This window comes from Anopheles maculipalpis, chromosome 2RL (genome assembly GCF_943734695.1).
Source record: "Anopheles maculipalpis chromosome 2RL, idAnoMacuDA_375_x, whole genome shotgun sequence".
In the NCBI taxonomy this organism is placed as follows: Eukaryota; Metazoa; Arthropoda; class Insecta; order Diptera; family Culicidae; genus Anopheles; species Anopheles maculipalpis.
Window position 1 is genome coordinate 69,230,277 of NC_064871.1, and position 23,499 is coordinate 69,253,775.

At 42.8% G+C, this 23,499-nt stretch overlaps 5 protein-coding genes across 5 annotated transcripts in view; 2 read left to right on the top strand and 3 right to left on the bottom strand.

The window, feature by feature from the left end:
* Window positions 1-1,317: 1,317 nt before the first annotated feature.
* On the bottom strand, window positions 1,318-1,592 carry LOC126556470 (guanine nucleotide-binding protein subunit gamma-1-like). The gene has a single exon (XM_050211735.1). The coding sequence runs from the start codon at window positions 1,528-1,530 to the stop codon at window positions 1,318-1,320; it is 213 nt and encodes a 70-aa protein (XP_050067692.1). The 5' UTR covers window positions 1,531-1,592.
* Window positions 1,593-3,348: 1,756 nt separating this feature from the next.
* Window positions 3,349-5,146, top strand: LOC126556048 (T-complex protein 1 subunit theta). The gene is made up of 2 exons (XM_050211222.1): window positions 3,349-3,437; window positions 3,560-5,146. Exons 1-2 carry the CDS (start codon window positions 3,378-3,380, stop codon window positions 5,138-5,140), a joined length of 1,641 nt encoding a protein of 546 aa, XP_050067179.1. The 5' UTR covers window positions 3,349-3,377; the 3' UTR covers window positions 5,141-5,146.
* Window positions 5,147-6,591: 1,445 nt separating this feature from the next.
* On the bottom strand, window positions 6,592-10,402 carry LOC126568833 (tetratricopeptide repeat protein 7B). Its single transcript, XM_050225485.1, has 6 exons — window positions 10,256-10,402; window positions 9,904-10,183; window positions 8,343-9,832; window positions 7,891-8,129; window positions 6,790-6,986; window positions 6,592-6,724 (listed from the first exon to the last, which is right to left on the bottom strand). The coding sequence occupies exons 1-6, from the start codon at window positions 10,377-10,379 to the stop codon at window positions 6,592-6,594; spliced, it is 2,463 nt and encodes an 820-aa protein (XP_050081442.1). The 5' UTR covers window positions 10,380-10,402.
* Window positions 10,403-11,514: 1,112 nt separating this feature from the next.
* LOC126556200 (aminoacyl tRNA synthase complex-interacting multifunctional protein 1) lies at window positions 11,515-12,620 on the top strand. Its single transcript, XM_050211427.1, has 2 exons — window positions 11,515-11,677; window positions 11,760-12,620. Exons 1-2 carry the CDS (start codon window positions 11,543-11,545, stop codon window positions 12,618-12,620), a joined length of 996 nt encoding a protein of 331 aa, XP_050067384.1. The 5' UTR covers window positions 11,515-11,542.
* A 3,949-nt stretch (window positions 12,621-16,569) lies between these two features.
* The window catches only part of LOC126556231 (DNA fragmentation factor subunit alpha-like), a 30,600-nt gene continuing 23,670 nt past the window's right edge, over window positions 16,570-23,499 (bottom strand). Inside the window, exons 2-4 of the mRNA XM_050211456.1 lie at window positions 19,203-19,415; window positions 17,733-17,965; window positions 16,570-17,055 (exon numbers count right to left, since the gene is read on the bottom strand). Of these exons, the coding sequence (XP_050067413.1) occupies window positions 16,608-17,055; window positions 17,733-17,965; window positions 19,203-19,415 (894 nt within the window). The 3' untranslated portion in view covers window positions 16,570-16,607. The remainder of the gene's footprint in view (window positions 17,056-17,732; window positions 17,966-19,202; window positions 19,416-23,499) is intronic.

The following is a 23,499-nucleotide window of genomic DNA, read 5'->3' on the forward strand; positions in this document are numbered from 1 at the left end:
ACTTATTCACGCTGTTTCCCAAACATTCGGGAAACATCTTGGAAACTTAATGACATAAAACAGGAATTTTATAGCGTACTGTTCGGATGGTACTCGTACAAACTTTTCAAAGTCCTCGGAACCCATTTACACGGCACATTTAATTAGTCCACTGTTTTATTAGTTGCACATTACACACTATTTCCATCCGCCGTTCGGTGTCGGGTTGAATCCGGGTTTTAGTTCTTCGAATCTTTCAGTCGGAGATGTGGTCAAGCCATTGAGAAGGGACCGGTCGTAAAACCGCCCGGCCACAGGCTAATCGGAACCGAGCAAACCGACGTCGACGGTTGGGCGTAATTCCAGGTAGTGGCAAATATAATATAGTAGTAACATTGATATAAGATTTGCTTCTGCTTTGTTTCCTAATATACTTGTACAACACCGACGACAGTCAGCAGCTATAATAGTCTAAATTGGCTACTACACCTTTTGTTGAACGAGAGCAGAGTTAGTTTCCTTATTTGTCCTGTGTTGCTTTACCCTTTTTTTTGTTGCTTTTTAGTAAGCAAATTGTGATTTCGTCCTCTGTAACTGTTTCTAAATAGTTTTGGTTTACAATGTTTTGTGCGCGGTGAGATTCTTCCTTCCGAAAAATGATACGAAATTGCGGAACTAGCTTGTAATCCCACCATCCTTTCAGTATACATATGTAGGTATAAAACAAAAACGATTGGAAGCATCCAGAGAAAAGTCCAGTCTGTAGTTGTTAAGATGCAATAGATTCTGACCCGTGTGGCCACACTGTGCCGTGGGGCACGAGTTATGGTGCAGGAGTAAAATTTCTATCAAAATTTTTTTTAGCGTGTTGTGTGGCGTTAGTGTTTGGATGATCTAAAACACGGTTTGAGGCGGATGAGGTTGTAAATGCTACACTGCCGCACCTTTTGCGGTATAGGGCGAGGAGGGTCTTGGGGGTTCTATTGCATGCTTTACGGTACATATCAGAAGCGTAAGGTGAGGTGACATTCGAAGCAGCAAACTGTTGCTTCCTACCTTCGCTCCCCTCACTACAGGCAATTTCGATACGTTTTGGCATATTTTGTTTTGTTTCGTTATTAGGCTGTATATATAGGATGGTATGTGTTAGTATGCCAGGGCGCTGACACTTTGCTTTTTCCAAAATAGACACTTAACACATCAATTAACTTTTCCGTACACAATTTTGAGCTTGTGCTCCCGACTCTACCACCACCGATGACGTCATCGGACCTTCATCCTTCTTTGGATGCTGGCCAACGGCAGGGGCTGGGTCGGAGCATTCCTTCAACAGCAGCTCTACAGGATACTGCAGGAGCTCTTCTCGCGGAACGGGTTTACCTTCTGGCTGGAGAATCCCACCAGCAGGCAGTCTTCGGCCTGATGTTCCGTCACGTACTTCACGATGTCCGCCACGGCCTGTGAAACCGTGATGCGCTGGATGGCAGCTTCACGTCGGAGCTGCTCAGTAATTGCTCGTTGCTGCTGCAGGTTCGAGGCCATTATATCCATCACGGCTGTCTCGGATAGCCCTATGGTGAAGGCTTTTACGGTAGCTTCCGCGCACAGGAAAACACAGTAAAAAAAGGGTTTTCGGAAAACAATCCGAGATCCGGACGCGGGGATACCGAACAGCAAACAGACGAAGCGCGCAAGATAAGGCAAATCGGGGGTTTACTCGAGTAATTTAGGGCGTGTGAATTATTGCTGCTTTGGCTGACTTTTTGCCGTGCGAAGAGATTCCAGCAAGCTTTAATTGGATGATCGTTTCAATCGAAGTTTTTTTTCGTGGCTGAGAAAATTTTTGCCATCTGACAGCTGCTGCGAAAATAGAAATGCTACGGACATAATCAACTGTGGTAAAAAAAACAACAGCTCCCCGCTATACGGAAATTCGCTGTACGCTAATTTTACAAAAAATATTTGTTTTTTTTTTTGGAAAAATCTTATGAAACTTTCACAATTTAAAATAAAACTCAAGAAGGTCTCGAAAATGGTTTGTTCGCCAATACTCGAAAAACGCCTATATGTATGCAAAACGCAGCGCATGCCGCCTAGTGTACACAGTATGATGTGAGTGTGTTCAAAACTGGTTGGATGAAGTAGTAAAAAATATTACAAAATTTTGAATTTAAACTCCTTTTCTTCCCATCATTAGCTTAAGTTTTGATCTCAAAATGTTTCTACGCATCCGCGGCTATATATATATAGCCCTTGTAACATATTCATAAGAAACTTGGTTCCGGGCTTACATAATCTTTTGATAAAAAGTCAAACATTGTGAAGGGTAAGGCATATATTAAAATGCATGTTTTGCTTCACTTTTCCTATTCTGATTGTTGTCTATGTATCATTTTCAGTAATAATGCACAATGTTTTTGATGGAGACTTTTCGAGCTTTTACCGAATCCCGAATACCGAATTTTATCGGTCAGAAATATTGCTCTTGAAGTTTTTTCATGCAATCAGGTTTGTTTTATCACAAAACCTGCCGAATTTCGATAAATATCCGCCTAAATGTGCCCAAAATTCGTATTTGGCGAATAAACATTGATCTTTGCCTTAATAAGAAGTTACCGTTAATTAACGTTTTTTCGTTACTATGCTTTTACTAACTTTAAGAAAACAGGAACACTGCCGAAAATTGGTACTTTGTACTACGTGCAAATTCGCCATAAAGAAATGGTATACCGTACGAGATGTCTAAAATTTTCAGTTGAAAGAGGGATTGCTGAAAACTTTACGTCAAAAAGACCTTTCGATTTCGACCTCGAGCAGAAAACTCGGAAAGATTTCACCTCCCTGTCTTTTCCTATGCGTTTCTATGGGAGTTTACGGTTGAAGAGCGAGATAGCATGGCGTGGTCCAAATAACACATGAACCGACATTTTTTGGACGTAAGTTTTCAGCTTTTTGAGTTTTCATTTTAATATCTCGGTCCATGTACTTGGGCATTGCCCTGGGTACGACACAGAAAATCTTTGTTAAATTTGCCTGTTGGGTACAGACGATATCAACTGTGGTAAAATATTAAAAAAAATAACAATGAAAATGTTTTTCTATTAATTGCAAACCGAGAATCTGTTGGTTATCCATACAAAGACAGTAAAACAACAAAATATGAATTCAAACCCTTATAATTATTTAATTCTTTGCCCAAAAAAAGAGATCATAAAAGTACAAGTATCGAACGTGGAGTCATCAACATCTGGGTGGAAGGGAGACTAAACTGACAGCTGCGAATCTAACCTCACACGGCAGAAGAAGCAAACGAACCTTGTTCGAGAGTGAGAGCATTGCAGGTTTTGTTCCAAGTTCCAGCCGTCGTTCCGTAAAACGAGAAAAATCTGTGCACAAAAATGGCTCTACACGTACCGAAAGCACCCGGATTTGCATCGATGCTCAAGGATGGAGCTACGGTAAGTGAAAAATAATGGAAACATTGTGGGAAAAAACATCCTACACCCGGCACCCGGGTAGCTCCCCCCCACGGTACATGACGATGATTCACGTGAGGAAAAACACACATGTTTGTTTGCAGGCATATTCTGGTCTCGAAGAAGCGGTCTACCGTAACATTCATGCTTGCAAAGAGTTTGCCAACTCGGTCATGTCGGCGTACGGTCCGAACGGCATGAACAAGATGATCATCAACCACATCGAGAAGCAGTTCGTTACATCCGATGCCGGCACGATTATGCGCGAGCTGGATGTGGAACATCCGGCCGCAAAGTTGATGATCGAGGCGAGCCAGATGCAGGAAGCGGAAGCCGGGGACGGTACCAACTTTGTGGTCGTTTTCTGTGGTGCTTTGCTGCAGGAGGCGGAAGAACTGTTGCGGCTTGGTGTAACGAGCAGTGACATTACGGAGGGATACGAGAAAGCTCTACAGAAGACGCTGGACATACTGCCCACGCTTTCGTGTCACGAGATCAAGGACTATCGTAGCTTGCTTCCGGTGCGAAATGCAATCCGTGCGACGGTTATGTCGAAGCAGCTCGGCAACGAAGATTTCCTAGCGGATCTGATCGCAAAGGCATGCATTTCTATTATGCCCGAACAGACAACGTTCAACGTGGACAATATCCGTGTGTGCAAGATTCTTGGCAGCGGGCTGCAGATGTCGGAAGTTATTCCCGGCATGGTGTTCAAGCGTTTCGTAGAGGGAGAGGTAACGTCCGTGTCGAAGGCTAAGATTGCGCTCTACTCCTGCCCGGTGGACATTATCCAGACGGAAACAAAGGGTACGGTGCTGATCAAATCGGCCGAGGAACTGAAAACGTTCAGCCAGGGCGAGGAAAACTTGCTCGAGGCACAGATTAAGGCGATCGTCGATACGGGCGCAACAGCGATCGTGGCTGGTGCCAAGTTCGGTGACATGGCCCTGCACTACATGAACAAGTACGGTCTGATGGCGGTGCGACTAAACTCCAAGTTTGATCTGCGTCGTCTCAGCAAAGCGGTCAATGGTACGGTTTTGCCTCGCCTAACGCCCCCGAGTACGGAAGAACTTGGCTACTGCGATAACGTGTACGTGCACGAGCTGGGCGACACTTCGGTTACGATCTTCAAATCGGACGGCACGGAAAGTCGCATCGCAACGGTCGTTATTCGTGGCTCAACCGACAACTACATGGACGATATCGAGCGCGTCATCGATGATGGTGTGAACACGTTCAAGGGATTAACCCGGGACCCTCGCTTCCTGCCCGGTGCCGGTGCGGTAGAAATCGAACTGGCACAACAGTTGGCCGAGTATGCCGATACACTGCCGGGGTTGGAGCAGTACGCCGTACGCAAGTTTGCCAAAGCGCTCGAATGCTTCCCGAAAGCGTTGGCCGAAAATAGTGGCGTTAATGCGACGGAAGTTGTGCATCAGCTGTATCTGGCGCACAAGCAGGGCAAGAAGACAGAGGGTTTCGATATCGAGTCGGAACAGCCGGCAACGGTGGACGTTACGACGAAAAACATTTTCGACCTGTACACCACGAAGTATTGGGGATTGAAGTATGCGGTCGGTGCTGCCTGTACGATCCTGAAGGTGGACGAAATTATTATGGCTAAGCGGGCTGGCGGTCCGAAACCGCGTGCTGGTGGTCTGGGAAGTGATGATGAATCGTAAACGTTGCTGGGCGTTGGTTCACATTTTCATTTGGAGCATTTTTCGTTCTGTCTGAGCATTTTTGCCTTCATCTACGCTAATTTAATTTTTTCTTTGCTTTAAAAACACTCGCAACATGTTGCACCATAAGCGACTAAAACGACACGAACATTTCCTGTTGCTACTACTCAATGCTAATAACTCATCGCACACCCGTTTGATGAACGGAGCTAAGTGCTACAAAAGGAAATAAAATAAAGCACCTTAAATCTGCTCCTCAAGCTGGGAGAATAATCTAAAAAAAAAGAGGAACTTTCTTTCAGAGTGCATTTGATCCGAAGCAAGGCAACAGAACTAAATTTAACCATGCCCGAACTTTATTGTATATTTGGTTTCCATTTCCTTTAACACATCGATTGATAATACATCATTATGAGAGCCCGTATTAGATGAGTGAACTAATGGTGAGAACTCCGGAGTGGTGGCTTAATGAATCCACTCCGACTCCGACGCATAAAAACCAGAGTTAACTTGACTGCTGATTTTACTTTATATTCAAAATCGAAATTGCTTTCGATTCCGGAGTATTTACACATTATCCCAAACAAAAAAAGAATAAAGTTTACTATTCACTGTAACACAAATTTGTGTTACAGAACAAATCCTTTTTTTTTGTTTGGGAGAATGCGGAATCGACAGCGATTTCGATTTTGAACCCGAAGTAAAATCAGCAGTTGACTCCGGAGTAATCCGGAGCAACCTGCAATTAATTCCGCACTGCACTCCGGAGTTAGTGTCGGAGATTACTCTAGACATATAAGAAGTAATGACTAATGACTCCGAATTACTGCGGAGATTACTCCGCATTACTCTCGATTAATCTGGAGTAATTACTCCGGGATGCCTCGTAGTTGAATTAACGAGAAATTCGTCTGAGTGATGGAAAAATTAGAATTTATGTCCTAAGTGCACCCTAGTCATCCGTTTCTTAAACGATCCACACGAAAAACAAATACCACATTTAAACTTATTAACAATGAAACGATCACAGAAGTGATAAAGCAAAACTACCCCTGGGAGCATACGGTTATAATCTTTAAGGTCTAGTCGAATAGATATACCACATACCAGTAAGGATAACGTACAAACAAATATCTTCAAAATGCATCCTTCCCCGAATAAAAGGAACCAATTACTACTACCCTAGGAAAGATCCAATGACACACAACGTGGCATAATACTTTTGTTCTAAAATAGACCCATCCATCCTTACTTCCTCACTTTTGTGATATTGAAACTGATATGATTATGCCGCACGTGGAGATACGCAACTGGGCAGTGGAATACATAACACACTGGTCGAATATCTGCATCCTAAAATTAGTCAACGATCGATAAGAATAGTCAAATAGTGTCCTAGGGCTAGATGGTGTTTAAATTAGTTGTTACGAGCGACTTTGCGACTAGATCGCTTAATCGAAAACGAGTCCGATTGCGTTAAATGGTAGCACGGGGCAGTACGGTTCTAGCTGCAGCGCTGTGGACATACAATCAGCAGAAGCCGTATAATCACCCAGACTTTCCATAACACGTCCGAGGAGGAACCTACCGAAGGAAGATATAATTATGAAACACAGTTCAAAGAATACTTGTCAGAAAAAAGAACGTACCAAATCTTTGGACAGTTGGGATCTATTTTGGCCGCATCCTTGAGTGTCTTTTCCGCTAACCGTGGTTCACCGAGCGTTAGATGCGCTTCGCCAAGAGCTCGCAGGGCGTCCGTATGATACGGATTGGCCGAGACGGCATTCAGGAAGCACTGTTTCGCTTCATTCCACTGTGACTGGAAGATGTGAATTTGGCCACGCTGAAAGGAAGACAAAATTGAAAGGAGAAAAAAAGAAATCAGAGAGCGTAACGGATCCGGAAGAACGTTTTACCAAGAATGTAGCAAGTCACCGAAGTAACTTCAGACTAAAGCCGCTGCTGCTTTTCGATGAATTACTAAATGATTAGACCTGCAGATAACTAGCGGCTACACTAGCGGACGACATTTTGTCCGCTAGCATTGCCATACTGCCAGCTAGCATTGATGAAACTTAAGAACTTTTCCCTAACTGCAAGAGCGACTTGTTCCATAAGTAGAGGAGATAGTTGGAAGTCTGTAGAGGATTCCGAAACGACCGTTGGTGAGAACGGCCTGACCGTATTGCTTGACTTATGAATACCACGTAGTGAGGTAAGTCAGTCCTCACTACGGGGGGGACGGGTCCGGGTGGGATTTGAACCCCGGTTCTGCCGTTTGAAGTCCGGCGCCGATGTCGCCTACAAAACCCGAGCCGCCCCAATCGAAGCTAGGACTAAATAGATAACCGTTTTAGTACCGATACTCACCCAGGTAACTCTGGGCTCTATCTTAAATTGACGAGACTCTCTTAGACGCGTTCGAGAGGAAGATTCTCAGAAGGATTTTTGGCCCCCGTTTGTGACAATGGACAATGGAGGAGCCGCTAAAATGACGAGCTCTACGAGCGGTACGATGAGCTCACTATCGCACAGCGCATTAGACACGCCAGGCTCCGATGGGGGACCGGACATGTCATTAGAATGACACCGGACGACTGATAGCCCGTAAAATCTTTTTATCCTCCACATGAACAGAGGAGGCGCAGTAGGCCCAAAGTGAGATGGTGTAACTGACAGACTGTACCGCGAGCGGTTTAGAGGATTTAACGCCTTATAAGTAAGTAAAGTAAATGCAATACACATACCATGTACATAACCTGATGCGAGACGGGATTAATCAGGCTCGCTTCTTGGATGCAGTTGATCGCTTCGTTCGGTTGCTCGATTGCCAGGTACACATCAGCCAGTAACAGCCATATCTTGAACTGTATCATCCAAGCTTTCTGCGGTCCGGGTCGTGGGCTGAACGAACTAAGCGAGCTGGCCGCTTCGCTTAGCGCATGTTCAATACGCGATGCTGCCAACGATGCAGCATGGATAGAATCTGTAATGGAGCAGTATTTTAATGCCAAAGAGCTAGAACATGGTCTACGCGAAGCGGAACTCTGATTTTCTGTCAAAATGCTGTCGATTTTTGATTCCGTTTTTATAAAAAAAATCACTGATTTTTTTTTTTTTTTTTTTTGCAAAACCAATGTTGTGCTTCGTGTGGAACGGCTTTAGAGAATACTTAGCAAAAACGAAACAATGTTCTTACTAGAATCCTTATCAGACATTTGAGACGATTGCATCTGTATGACGCTGCGCGTATCCGAATGTTTCTCATTGTCATGCTCGTTGGCAGCGTTGGCAAGCTGCACCTCGTATACCTCTCGCCAGATCGCAAACATCTGTTGGACCGTTTCGAGTGCCGTCTCGACATCACGCAAATACAGCTCGAGATGGGCCTTCACATGCAGCAAATTCAAATTGTCCGGAAACTCTTGGACAGCATCCTGAACCACAGTCAGTGCTTCCTTTGGACGTCGATTGGCTGTCAGAAGAAGAGCGAACAGCAGCAAGCTGGATGCATGTTCCGCCCGAAGCGAAAGTGCGGTCGTTATGTGCACCAACGCTTCTGTAATGTTGTAATTGTGTGCATGCTGGCAGGCCAAATAGTACTCGACAAGATGATCGTTAGGATCCTGCTGGACGGCACGTTCGAGCGCTTCGTACGCCAGCCGATTGTAGCGATCCCGTTCCGAGACTAGGTTCGACGATACCGCCATCTGTTGCAGTCCAATTCCTACGTACAGTTGAGCGCGCGATCTTCGTCCGATAGGGCTTTTCTGCTCTTTGCGAAGTGCTTCCTCCGCAAAAGCGAGGCCTTCCTTTACCTGGTCCAAATGTTCGTAGCAAACGCGAGCCGCCATTAGGCAGGACACACTATCACTCGGCTCCAGATTGGAATGTTCCTTGAGCGCACACACGGCATGCTTGTAGCGGCCGAGCGCCATCAGGCACGTGGCGTACTGCTTCCAAACGTGACTTTCGCCGAACGCAAATTTCAGTGCCTTCTCGAGCGAATCATGCAGAAGCGGCACCTGATTCCAGCGTACGGTCGCCAACGTGAGCAGATCGTAGATGGCTGTCGCATTACCGAGCGAGTGGACGCGTGCGTCACGGAACTCGGGCGACTGCGACAGCACGGCATCTCGTACGGCGAGCGTTTCCGCGATAAGCAGTAGCAAGATCGTTTCTTCGTGTTGATTCTTCGGGATGAATTGCTGTCGGCCGGAATATTTGCGCGGTTCCCAGAGGCGCTTGTTGCTGCCGCCAGATGCATTGCGCGTTGGGGTGTTACTAGCCGGCAGGGTGTATATCGTGCCTGACACACCACGCAACAAAACTTCCGCCAGCTGACGGGCCAGGGTAAGGCGTAACGTTTGTGTTGCTTTCGTTTCGACTGCGCTCAACATCACCCGGTAACGTTCGATGGCGTTTTGCAGCTTTCCGGCCTTTATCAGCACGATAGGCGCTCTCTGCAGACCCGTCTCAAGAATGGCTCCCATACGCCGAACCTCACCCTGATTGCTATTGTCCTGACCCTGCAGATAGAGTATGCCGAGATCGGCCGCCCGTTCAAAGCACGTAATCATTTCCGTTTCTTGCTCTGCTTGCTTAAATTTGGACGGTGCTTTGGAGCCTTTCTTCTCCAAACACATACCCTTGATGGCGTACGATTCGGCAAGAATTCTGATACTTCTCCTGGAATGAATTTAAGCAAACCATGGATGAGAAACATTCGTCAACAATCAGAAAAACACGGTAAAACATACGATGATAGATGCTTCTCCGACAGTGTGTTCAACTCCGCCAGCACAAAGTTCTGAAGCGATTCTTCATACTGGCCACAGGCGAAGTAAAGCTTCGCCAACAGCAAATGTGCATCCAGCGCAAAGCCTGCCTTCTTGCCATTCTCACCAGTGACGGAGTTAAGGTAGCGTTTGGCCTCGGACAGTCCCAGCTTTGCTTTTGAGTAGTTGTCCTCTATCGGCGGATGTTCCTCCAGGTAGCATTCAAGCTTTCCTTCACCAGTCAGAAAGTTGGCAAGACATTCTGCAAATCAAGCATATTGTTGGTTTGTGATGGGGTAAGAACCTACGGCGAGTGACTCATTCCAGTACACACCTTGAGGATATCCCGTTTTTAACTCTTCAGCAAGCTCAATCACCCGTTTCCAGCGTCCTTCACTGCGACACTGCTCGATGGTAGTTTCGAGCTTCGTTCCTTGATTACGACCACGTCCAGTCATTTTATACCGTTACACACTTTATTCCTTAAACTGTATTAGGCCCTCTTCGTTCGAATGTAATCGATAAAATCCCTAGGGAGGGAGGATAAATTACAAAACAGCACAATTTTCGTGTCCGTGTTTTTTGTTTTCAATAAATTCCTCTTTCTTATCATAATGACACTCTTGACAGCAGTCTGTTCCCAACAAACAATGATTGTGGTTGACCAAGCAACGGTACACGAAGCATAAGCTTGAGCGTAAACGCAAGATTTGACCAAAAAATCTCTCAATAAAAATTTGCGCTTCATGTACCTTCGTGGCTCTGGTCCGTCATAATCAATTGTAAATAAATGTACCTTCGTGGGGGTTTGTAAATCGCAAATTCTATTGTCAATTTTAGCTCATGTATTATAATGTTTCAAACGTACCACATATTTTGAATAGAATAGTGGATATTTTAGCTGTTGGTTTTGACACATTTTATATGAGAGCTGGTGGTACATGCGACATCGGCGCCAGTCTTCAAACGGCAGGACCGGGGTTAAAATCCCATCCGGATTGTTCCCCCGTAGTGAGGACTGACTTGACTATCCAACTACGTGGTACCGACAATCTAGTTATCCATTTGATGGCCGGCGTGACCTTAGAAATCGTTAAGCCAAGAAGAAGAAGAATATCAGTGCTTAAAATGTTATAACTCGCTCGATTCTCACTTCCGCCCGAAGTCGTGCTACGGCTTGGAGCTGCGCACGGAGCAGCGCACAGAGCGGACTTATTCGAGCGTCGTAGGCCGTAAAATTGTTTGTTGGGTTATCATCCGAAATCTTCAACAACAACAACAACATCGTCGCTTGACATTTCTACGGACGTTTGAAATGTAAATTTAGCCGTTTTTTTCGAGTGATTTCTCTTTATATTCCGCGATTATGAAAAGGAGTTGAGCATTCAAAACAAATAAAAGAATTGTATTTTTTGTTACATTTAATCTACTTTTATTCGATCAATGGTCATGTCGTTGGGCGATGGGAAAATGAAAACAAACCACCAACATTTTGACAGTTCAGCCATCGAACTGTCTCCACGTTTCATAGCGGTCGCAATCGGGGAAAACAGAACAGAAAGTGTTTTGGTTACAATTTTACCCGATACCGGCGGACTCCCTCAGCTCACTATTGCGGCGAATGTTTAGTATCAGCTTTGGCACAATCGTAAAACGAACATTCACCGTACCTCGGTTAGTGAAGATGAGTGATTTGCAGCGCATCCTGTCCAACAACAAGGCAGCGGAAGAGCTGCTCGAGTCGCTGAAGCAGGAGGTAGGGATGGATTTATTTTCGTATTTTCCACACGGTCAACAACCCGACGGTAGAGTAATGCAAATAATTGTTCACCACCTAGCTGAAGACGATCAAGAATGAGCAAGTGCAGCGCAAGATCGCCGTACTGCAGACAGAGAATGAAACGCTCCGTCGACAGGTGGATGCGTGTCTGAAGAAATTGATTACACTGGAGGTAGCCCACGGCAAGGTACAGATTCCCGTTCCCACACCGGAACAGGTACGTGCTGGCAGTGGTCCGGTGACCGTTAAAATGGAACCCGTTGCCGAACCACCAACGGTAGCTAAGGAAACACCCCAGGAAGCACCGGCAAAGGCACAGCAACAGAATGAAAATAAGGCACCGAAGGAAAAGAAACCCAAGAAGGAAAAACAGGCGGGCGAGACTAAACAGGCTGCTGGTGCACCAGCTGTCGAGGAACCGCCGGTTGATGTGGGGCGGCTCGATATGCGTGTCGGACGGATTGTGCACGTTTCACGCCATCCCGACGCCGACAGCCTGTACGTAGAGAAAATTGATTGTGGCGAACCGAATGGACCGCGTACCGTCATATCCGGGCTTGTAAAGTACGTCCCAATCGAGCAGATGGAGAACCGCCTGGTGGTTGCACTGTGCAATCTAAAGCCGGCCAAAATGCGCGGCATCTTGTCGGAAGCGATGGTGATGTGTGCATCGTCACCGGATAAGGTAGAAATTCTAGCCCCACCGGAGGGTTCCGTACCGGGAGATTTGGTACACGTAGAGGGGTACCCGCGCGTACCGGATGTAGTGATGAATCCGAAGAAGAAAATCTTTGAAACGGTCGCACCGGATCTGAAAACGAATGGAGAGCTGGTCGCGTGCTACAAAGACGGATCGTTCGTTGTCCCCGGGAAAGGGGCAGTTAAAGCACAAACGCTGAAAAATGTACAAGTAAAATAATTGCTGATGAACAGCTCGTTGTTTCAATAAAACAATTTGTTAGAACCTTGAAGCACCCGATGCCCAAATTTCTCACAATCAATGAAAGCACGAAAAGGATCGTTAGAGGTATTTTTTACTAAACGTATGATTAAAACCTGTTTATTTAACTTTCAATAGATTGCAGATCGGCATTGTAAGGATCTCTACGGCGCACGGATGAGCTTTGGGGTGTGGTTTGTTGTAGTAGATGATGCACTCGTGTTAACATACCGTTTATTTTCGTATTAACGTTTAGAATCCTACTTTCCTTCAGAGAACTGCTACGGTCTCCGATCCACTACCCCATGGACCGTTGCATACGACCCTTGTTGATTGATAAGTTACATAGTCGCACCTGTTTTCCTACAGATTGTACGTGTTCTGTGTTGGATTTTGTGTTACGAAATTACGGGAGGCAAAAAAACGACCTCTACTTTCTCTGCAGTGCGCACGTGTTTCCCTGGAATCAATGATCGTGATCGAGTACGGTGCACATTTGGCAGCGTGGAATTGTGTGTGTGTGTGTTTATTAGGTTGAATGCTTTCCTTCATTAACCGTAGTTGTTAAGACCAAACAAATACACGTTGTTCAACGACCCGAGGAAGGCCATACATTTTTTATGAGAGTTTTCAATTTCCTGGATTGTACTCATCGTACTTGTATGAAAATTCCAAGAAAGATGAGGCTATTTGTTGCCTAACTAACAACATTTTGTAGAGCATTTTAAAAATTCTTCTGTTTATTTTTCGGCTTCCAAAGCACACCTTACATCTACGGTAGCGTATCAAGCGCAAAACATACTTTTTGTTTAAGATTATGCTTTTTCTCTTTTTATAGAATCTCTAGCTGGGCTTAAGTCAGCATAAAAAACTAATAATTCAGTTATTACACATCGTCTATCTAATTTTTACTAAAAAACCATGTAGCTAATATTTATGATCAGAAAAATGTAGAATAATTATTGTCGGATGATTATTCAAACAATTTTTCTGGTTGTAAACAATTCAAACGAAAGGCTTGTTACTCTCTTATGCATAGTTCAAGCAATTGCACAAACACACATAAGTGAAGACTGGCAAAATATGTGTTTGCCCGTATCAATAAGCCGAAAGTGCATCGGAATCTATTCTAAAATAGGCTTCCGTTACAAAAAAAAAGAAAATTCATCTACTAAGTAAAGCGATTGGATACCAAGGAATAGGTGAATAAGTATTAAAGTATTAGAGTTCATATAAAAAATGAATATAAAATGATAAATATGATATTTGAAATCGTATGCTAATTTAACTGTGTAATAAAATCCTTACAAAAGAAACTTTTAAGATTGATTTAAGCAACATAAATAGTTTAACAACACACAGATTGGCAGATGTCAGAGAAGAACTCTGGTTAGTGATCAATTCGTTATCGTAGATGTAAAGGGTTTTCAGTTTTGGAAGCGAAAAATAAAAGGAAGAATTTTTAAAATTCCCATCTAAATGTAATTCGTTAGACAACAAATCGTTTCATCTTTCTGGAAAATTTCAAACAAATACGATGAGCACATCGAAAGATATTAGCTTTACAATTCAAACAAATTGAAAACTCCCGTAACAAAGCGTATGCTCGCAGATGTAAGGGATAACAATCGAAAACAATCGAAACAAAACATTTAAAATAAATTTCAAAAAATGAAAAACAATTCGGTCTAGGCATTCTCTAAATTTCAAGTCTTCCCTATCAAAAGAAATTAAGGAATTAAAGTGCAAAAATTACATTGATAAGCGGTCGTTGACATTACGGTTAATCTTTTTTGCATCCAATATTGATGCATTTTGTGTGGAAAAAAAATTCTGACCAATAATGGCTGAACGTTCATCTCAAACAATGATTCTCTAACCGATGCGACACACCTATAATTTACGAATTTTAAACGTATCTGTATACAGCTAACCTTCTTATGCTTTTATGTTTTTTTTCATAATGCTAGCCTACACATATATAGTTGCAGCCACAAACTCTACTCCGTGTTACAAAATTTAAACAACAAACAAAACACATCTCTCAAACGACCGTTGCTCGTTCTCAGCCTATCGGTGCAATAAACCAGTTCAAGTTTGCAAAATGTTTGGTAATTAATTTTGACTTTCGTTTAATGTTTTCTGTTAGCCGCGTACACTAACCACTCTCGGTTTCACAATTTATCAGGCTTTTCTGTTACGTTCACTTTTGTTTCCACATTTTTTTCTTCTTCTGTGTGTCTCCCCTGTAATATTGGAGTTGTAATATTGTTGTGTATGCTTTCCCTTTCCCAAATACAAACGTCGCCTTCATCGCATCTGTTCCGGGGCAAAATTGATTTGCAAATTGATTTTTAATTATTTTTAATGTTTTCGATTAATTTTAGACAGTTCATTTCCATCATCCGCCCAAAAGCCGTATCCTTTATCCAGCAGCCCTCGTCGTTGCCAGGGTGACCTCGTCGTTGCCGTCGTCCCATTCTCTCCGATCTCGAACAACTAAAATGAACTGCTCAGTCTTTATAATAATCACCCCCCGACACGTATAATTGAGTTGTCTGCAAGTGTTTTTTTTTGTTTTTGTTTTTGTGGTGCCATGTTTCGGCCGTTTCGTGGCTTCCACCACGAGTTCCTGTGCGTGTGTGGTATGCGTTTATGTTGTGTTATTTGTTTTACATTTTAACATGTGTAATATTAGGCGTTGTATCACCACATACGAACGTTTGGCCATCGTGGGTGTGCGATTTGTTTAATTCGGGTTTTTTTGTTTAGTTTTGTTTTTACAAACTTGTGTATGATCCTTGTTGGTTCCTCTTTTTATTCCCTTACCAATTTCGATTACATGATGCGGCAGGATGAGTGCGAAAACGATTAAACCATCTATATTCAGTCAACTTGAGACTCCCGAGACTCAAACTTGATAGACTTGTTTAGCATAATTCCTGGAAGGAATAGGGAAGAATCCAGTCCTCTGATCAAGAAGAAAAAATTGAAGTTTCGAATAAAATTGGATGACAATTTTTGACTTGGTTTGACTGCAATAGTTTTGTAAATGGCATCTCTTTTAATTGTAATTTAATTTAATTTTAATTTTGCATAAAAATTTGAAGGTCTCCCTAGCTGTATAGACCTCAAATGGTTGGCTCAAAAATCCTGTCAAATATTTCATCTACGTGTGAAGTCTTTGAAGTGTACTGTAACAAGCCCGTGGAATCAAATGAACGGACGACAGTTGGAAGGCGAGTCTATTGTTGGCCCTATATAACATGGATATGATTTCTACACCTTCCATTTTTTTTCCTGCCGCACCCTGTACTCACGATCGGTCTCAGTAGTTGTGGAAAGAACGTTTAGATCCTATTTAAAGATCTTTGCTAATAGTGCGAAAAAGTTAGCATACCTGTTAAAATGTGGATATTCACTTGACGTAGTAGTGGAAGCGTTTCTTGACCAGCTTCATTTATCTTGGTTGTGCTGTAGACGTTCGGTTTGATGCTTGCTAGTTCTATGCGGTTTTTCGTCCTATTGGTACCACACGCAACATGTGCTGTCGAATGCTAAACTGCTCTAGATTTTACTTCGTTACTAGTCTATTGATTTTCGTATTAGCCGTGTTCTGTATTCTATTGCGCACTATTGTTCTTTCTAGTAGTAATATTTTCGTCGCTGTGTTACCTTCCAAATGGCGGTGATTGGCAGTTAAATTAATGTTAATCATTTGGAGTTTCTCAAGCACTGTTTTTTACTGTTTCTTTGCAGTCACTTTTCTTGCATTATGGCCAACGTTAAAAAGGGAAACCGAAAAAAAATAATCACGTACAAATTGCCACAAATTAATCGCTCAAACACTCTTCAAAAAGGCAGCTTCTATTCAGCACAAAAAACGGTTTAAAACAAATCACAATAATCGTGCCAATCGTGTGTCACCGACTACTTGTGACACACATTGACCTGATACATTAGATATCAAATGGGTTTGCCATGGTCCGGTTTGCTGTCTGTTGGCTTCCGGCAGGTGTCAAGGGTGTCTTCCCCAGTGCTGCTTTCGAAGCCGCAGTTGCCAACGGTCGGTTGCAGGTGTACGGTGATGTTATGCTTGCCATCGCTGTAGCTATCGATGGTAGCCGGAATCGAAAGGATCGTCGTGGAAGGCGTGGTGGTGGAAGGCGAGGAGGACGATTCTTCGGCAGCAGCGGCAGCAGTCATATCAGCGCGCTGAGGTTGATTAACGATAGGACCGGACCGTACCGTCGTTGCAGTTAGAAAGGAGCGAAGCTGGCGTGCATTACCATCATCAGCACCATCGTCGTACTCGCGATTAATACTGTCTGCGTCGTTGCTCGCGATCGGTTGCTTGGCGATCAGCTTTAGCAGCTCAATTGCGTCAGCAGCCTTTCGTTTTTCATGCAAGATTCTGCACGTTGAAATGAGAATGGAAACGGATACGAAGAAAATGCAATATTCGATTCAATTGATGTGGATGAAGATGAGAAGACGGAGTGGTTGATCAAGTGGGAACAAGTGCGGTGCCTCTAGAAGGCAAACTTGTTATTTCTACAAACATAAAACTAATTGATCCAACAACAGAAGCAAGAGAACGAAAAATTAGTAAATAAATAAGCGCTGTTAGTGTATGGAAACATTTACTTTTACACCGTTTTAGAATTAATATAAATGTAGAAATCACCTCACTGTGTTGCAAATGAATATGTTGGTAAGACATTAGTTTGTAATTAGGGTTATTAAAATTTCTGATGAATGGCAAGCGTGTACTACAAATGAAGTCTTCTACTGGTTATTGAAACAAGAGTCCTCGTATTAATCTCTAAAAAATCTAGGAGATCGTGTTTGATTTCTCATCATAAAATAAAAATAAAAAATGTTCAAAAGTGCAAATGAAGAAAAATCTAAAAAGCCCCATGAACTAAATTAATTTAATAACAGCTAATTGGTAATAAACTAACAAACAAACATGTTTCACTCGAAATTAACAAAACATAAAACAAAACAAAAACTAAAAGGACCAGAGACGTATTTAGATGGGGGTTTCAAGAAACCAGAACCACATCCCGGTCTCTTCTTCCCCCTAACCTGCCTGATGCCTCCTTCAGCTGCTCGATAAAGTCCTTCCCGGTGATGTCGGCCACCGAGTTCGGGTCCATGTTTGATAGCAGCTCCAGGTCCGGTTCGCTCAGAACCGACACATTGCACAGGTTGGTTTTCATCTGCGCGACCAGTTTCTTCAGATGTATTCGCTCCACGTCTGGGCTGTCGGTAATGTCCGCCGAATCGCGGCGCGTCGTAATTGTAACGTAGTGTGTTGGCTGGAAGACACAAACAGAGGACGATTAGCAACTGGACTTGTGATAGGTAAATCGTCATTTTTCCCGGAGTATCTCCTCATTTCTTCGAGGAGAGGGCTCTAGAGGAACTTCGGAGTAATTACTCTGGATTATTTTTTATTTTATTTTGGTTTATAATCCAAAGTAAAATCAGGAGTTGACACCGCAGCAAGCAGGAGTATCCTGACATGGATTCTGCAGTTCACACCGGAGTTAATATCGGAGATTACTTCGGATTACTCCGATGCTAACTCCGTATTACTCTGGAGTAATGTCCGCATTGCTCTGGAGTGATTACTTCGGAGTAAATTCCGGATTTTACTTCGATTTTTTTTCGGAGTTTGCTCAGGTTTTTAAAGCAGGAGTTCGGAGTGAATTCGTTGATCTACTACAGAGTTCCCCCCAACCCTAATATGAGTAAGGGTCTAGACCGTCTTCAGGTATCCAGGGCTGACTTGAATTTGTAGTGGAGTCGAAGAAGAAAAAGTTGTTTTTCGAGGGGAGAAAAATATTAGACTGACGACTAGCCTCGATCAAAGTCCTAAAGTTGCCTAAACAATTACAAAAAAATGAGTTGCAATGAACAAAAAAATCTTCGTTATCTCACTTTTGATAAATTTATCCATTATTGGTCATGTAGAAGCTACCAAGAATTACCACAAAAACAATTTTCCATCGCTCCAAAAGTAAACTGAAGCTTAAATTACTGCACCAACATCCGGCTGCGTTCGCTTCATGCCTTTATCAAATGTATCAACCTTTATATCAAATTTTGACAAAGTACATTAGACTCCATCTGTTCCTTCCAACGCTTTTGTCTACCAGAAGGGAAGCAAGTCTACGAAGCAAACCAAAAAAACACAACTTTCCCCAACATGGAAAACTTGTGTCGACTTTTCCCTGTTCGATTTCTTTGTGATGCTGTTGATGAGGTTAAGGTTCGTGTAACTTGTTGTTCGCGTCCTGCCACCACTCAGAGTCAGCCATTAATCAATAAATTCTTCTCGCTTGTGGTACCGCGAGGTGACCGAATTGAATCACTCTACAAGTTGTTAATGGTTTCCCCTCTCCTGTGCTCGTTGTGTCACAGAGTGTGCCACGAAAACCTCCCCCAACGAACCGGAGAGATCAGCCAGATGGGGGAAAGATTTACGAGCATACTGGCAAACCCAAAACGGACGACAACAATAGATGGTGGAACGATCGGTTCTGAACTTACATCTATCCACTGTTCGCCGGAAAAGACCGCAATCAGCTCGGCATTCGGTTCGAGCGTCTGGAAGTAGTCCTCGTCGTCCACCTCGGTACCGTCCGAATCGAGATGAATGTTGGGCAGATCCGTGCGGCCAAACTTTTCCGCCGCCTTCGTACGCACCTCGTCCAGTGTGCCGGCCACCACTGCCTTCTTGATTGCTCTCGTCACATCCTTTATCTGGAAAGAAGAGTAGTCGGTGACGGTCAATGTTAGAAACACCGCATAATTCTTTTTAATTTGCAATAAAAGAAGCGATTCTCGAGAAGAAACATGCTGAGCTGTGAAACAATTGAAAGAATACAGTATGTTCATTTGCTACTTTACGGAAGCGGGTTCGCCCATTGCATGTTGAATGGAGAAACTTTCACAATAGTTATGTGAACACAATGTGTTCTATGGATGAGCAAATAGTGCTCACAATTGATCGATATTCGAACCGAAAGCCCTATACTGCCGCAAACCACGAAACTGCGCCTCGTACCCGTACGATGCAGATGCAAATGCGTTAGTATGCAAGAAAACAAGCTTCGAACAAGACAATGCTGACAGTTCAAAAGACAGACACATACACACACACACACACAGTTCGTATGGCAAAGGTACGAAAACATTCTTCCCACAGTAGAACGGTTTCCTTTTGGTGCAGGTGCAATCGAAGTGGATCCGAAATTTTGCCGTAACACACACCGCATACAGTTGTTTTGGCTCACCGTAGTTCTCATCCTCAGGCACGGTGGAAAGGAGTGTGGAAGAATTGTTAGTTTTGTGTTTCGCTCGTGAGGTTCATTTGCGGTTGTGATAGCATTTCTGTGTTGCAGGCAAAACAAGTATCCTCTCAGAGCCCAATGCCAGGACTAGTTATGTTCCGGACGGCGGTATAAAGGTTAAAAGAACACGAAAGATGTGATACTGTGCTGTATATCAATGATGAAAGGATGATGGCATTTTAATCACAAAAAAAAAGACTGATGGCATTATTAGATGCCATAACGAGCTTCAGACTTTGGTGGAATACATTGTGCTTATAATTGGATTTCTGTGTCTAAGGTATTCCAGGACTAATTGGAAAATTGAGTTGCAAGAATAGGCTCATCTTAGCTTTTTTTTTATTGTTACATTGAACATCCTTTAGTGACATCACATCTCTTACATCGCGCAATCTTATCACGTAAATTGATTTATAATTTAGTTTGACAATGGCAATATCGTGTAGCATACAGTGACGGACAGTAATATAAGACCACTTTTTTATCCGCTTTTCAAAAATTCGATTTCGATACATCTATTAGGTATAACTTTACCAAATTGGGATAGACTGATCATCAGCTACTGAACTATCTAAAGCATGTTTGTTTTTGTCCAAAAAATTATCAATGATTTTGTGTGTATCAATGTAATGAAACAACCTGTAATAAGTTTCAAAAGGCCAAAACTATAAAAAAAGTATTTTTTTTAATTTCTCAATTCTTATTTAAGTCTTATTTCATGGTCTTATGTGTTTGAACCATATTTTTATCAAAATCGAAACAAGTGACTAATAATCAATTTCATGATTCATCCAATGACAGGAACGAGTTCCCAAAATGTGTAGCTAAATTGTCCCAAGAAAAATTAAGACGATTCGATGAAAATTGGCTTAACAATCTCATTTTTGCCTAATGTGCAATAGCAGGTGATCTTATTTGATTGGTGGTCACTGTACCTGCTATACATCCTAATAATAGTTCATCAACAGAGACATTTGATAACCTTATAAGACCGCGGGCTAGGAGAGGGCTAGGAAAGGGCTTTGAAACAGGCAATTCATTGAACTCAAGTAACCTACATCAAAAATAGAAATGCATATTCTTGAATGCTCAAAAAGAACATTAAAGATTTTACCAGCGCGTTAGGGTAGCGAGAGACGCAATGCAATATAACAGGTTGGCTGATAAGTCCCCGGTCTGACACATAGAATGCGCCGCTAGTATTAAAAGCATATTATTTTTATATAGCACCAACCTTCAAATGATTCGTGTCAAAATGTGACGTCTGTATGTGAATTAGTTTGTGAGACAGAGCGTCTTTGGTCAAGCAGCTTTTGGTTGCTTGAATTGCTTGAAAAATTCATGAATTGGGCTTCGAATTGCTTCCCCACCCACCGTATTCTCCAGATCTGGCCCCCAGCGACTTTTTCTTGTTCTCAGACCTCAAAAGGATGCTCGCAGGGAAAAAATTTGGCTGCAATGAAGAGGTGGTCGCCGAAACTGAGGCCTATTTTGAGGCAAAACCGAAGGAGTACTACCAAAATGGTATCAAAAAATTGGAAGGTCATTATAATCGTTGTATCGCTTTTGAAGGGAACTATGTTGAATAATAAAAACGAATTTTGACAAAAAAAATGTGTTTTTCTTTGTTAGACCGGGGACTTATCAGCCAACCTGTTAATATCATTTCAAAACAACCCGTGCAGGCAAGGCTTTGCAGACGGTTGCAGACATTGGTCAGCAACACAAAACAAATAACTTCATGAATATCAAACCAATCCGATAGAATAAATGACGGATGATATCCGGCACATGTTAAGCAGACTTGGCAATCGATCGCACCGCAACCGATCAGTACAATGAAAATGACACATTTCCAATAACATAACAAAAACGAAACCCCCTCAGGAATCTTGTTCGGTTACAAAAAGCGAGCCAAAACTATTGTAAGAATTGGGTATAAATAAATTTGGATTCTCAGTCACGGAGGAGCTGTCTAGAGAGAAGCCAAATCTGGTGTTCAATTCTTTTTAGAGGTTTAAGTGTCCCCCCAGCAAAGGTAAGTTCTCAAACCTCTAACATGCCTGTAAGGAATATTCCTTCTGAATATGAAAGGTCTTGACCTGGAAGGATTGTTCTGCCGATGAGCATCGAGAGTCCACCTTACCAAAGGTAAGGCCTCGATGTCTTCAACATTCCGGTAAGGAAGATTTTCATCTTCCTTACAGCGACAATGTCATCACCCGACAAACTGCCGTCTTATTAGATCAGAATTAGTCAAAACTGTCTTATTAGATTTTTACGCCATCAGCCATTTATACAAATAAATTTAAGCAATAGCTTTAACTTTGTACTAAACTTATGTTTACAATAGATGTTTGCAATAGTTTTAAATAATAGATAAGCCACTTCCGCAATAGTTTTGTATTAGTATTAACCACTTTTCGTATAGAGAGGCGAATGTAGTCACAGAGACAAAAAATTTGATTCCTTCTTCGCTAACGCTTGGCGTATCCGTACGATTCTTTTTCTCCCTCACAATCGCATTTTACGATGAAAAGAAAATCGTATGTTTAAACCCACATTTTCTCTATCATTAATAATAACAAAAGTTTAAAACAAATGTAACACCTCTGTTTACACAACGCCAGTGACAGCAACCAGGAAACCGACAGGACGATCGGTTTCGTTAAGTTTCCCCACGCTTCAGACAGTGAGTGCCAGGGGCACTCAACAAAATATTATAAATACCGGCACGAATAATAAATTCACTCTCTTCCGTATTAATCCACCAAACGAAATGGTAATTATTTGCTGCGTCCGTCCGAAATTCACAATTCTGTTCAACCTCATGAAATGCTCGGATAGCTTCACCTCGGTGAACTGTTGTACCGAAATAATTTAAAAGCAACGAATAAAACATGCTTCTATTACCAAATCGAAAAGCTCGAAGAATATGCTTTCGGTTCTGCGTAAAGCACGAGCAAGCAAACGCCCAAATCCTCCCATTGTATCCAATCGTTGGAAAATCCGTTTAGCACTAACGATCCGTTTGTTTTTGTTGCAAACGCCGGATATTTGTGCATGTAGCAGACCGGTGTAACGAAACATGCCGACTTTTTCCGTAGAACAAAAGCTCAACATCATACAAGGGCACGTACGTATTCTGAGAAAAGTGCACCACGACAAACCCGTGCCCTGTAGGACGGTGAATGCTGTGGGATGTTACTGTAGTCCCTGTAGGGTAGCTAGATCTTAATCCAGTTTGATGGAGCAACTGCTACCTGGTACTGTGTCGCATGTCTAATGTATTATTAAAACTCATCACCTTACCGTTCCGGGTGTTGTAGGCGTCCCTGAGCACGATGCGCTACTTTTCTGCGTGTACCAGTCAGGCGAGAAGAACCGAACTTAACGATGCCGAAAGTGCAGTCTTCTGTCTCCAGGGATGTTTGTTCGCAACCCCAACATTTTGTTGCTATTTTTTTTATTTCAAGTGAGAAATAAACTGTTTT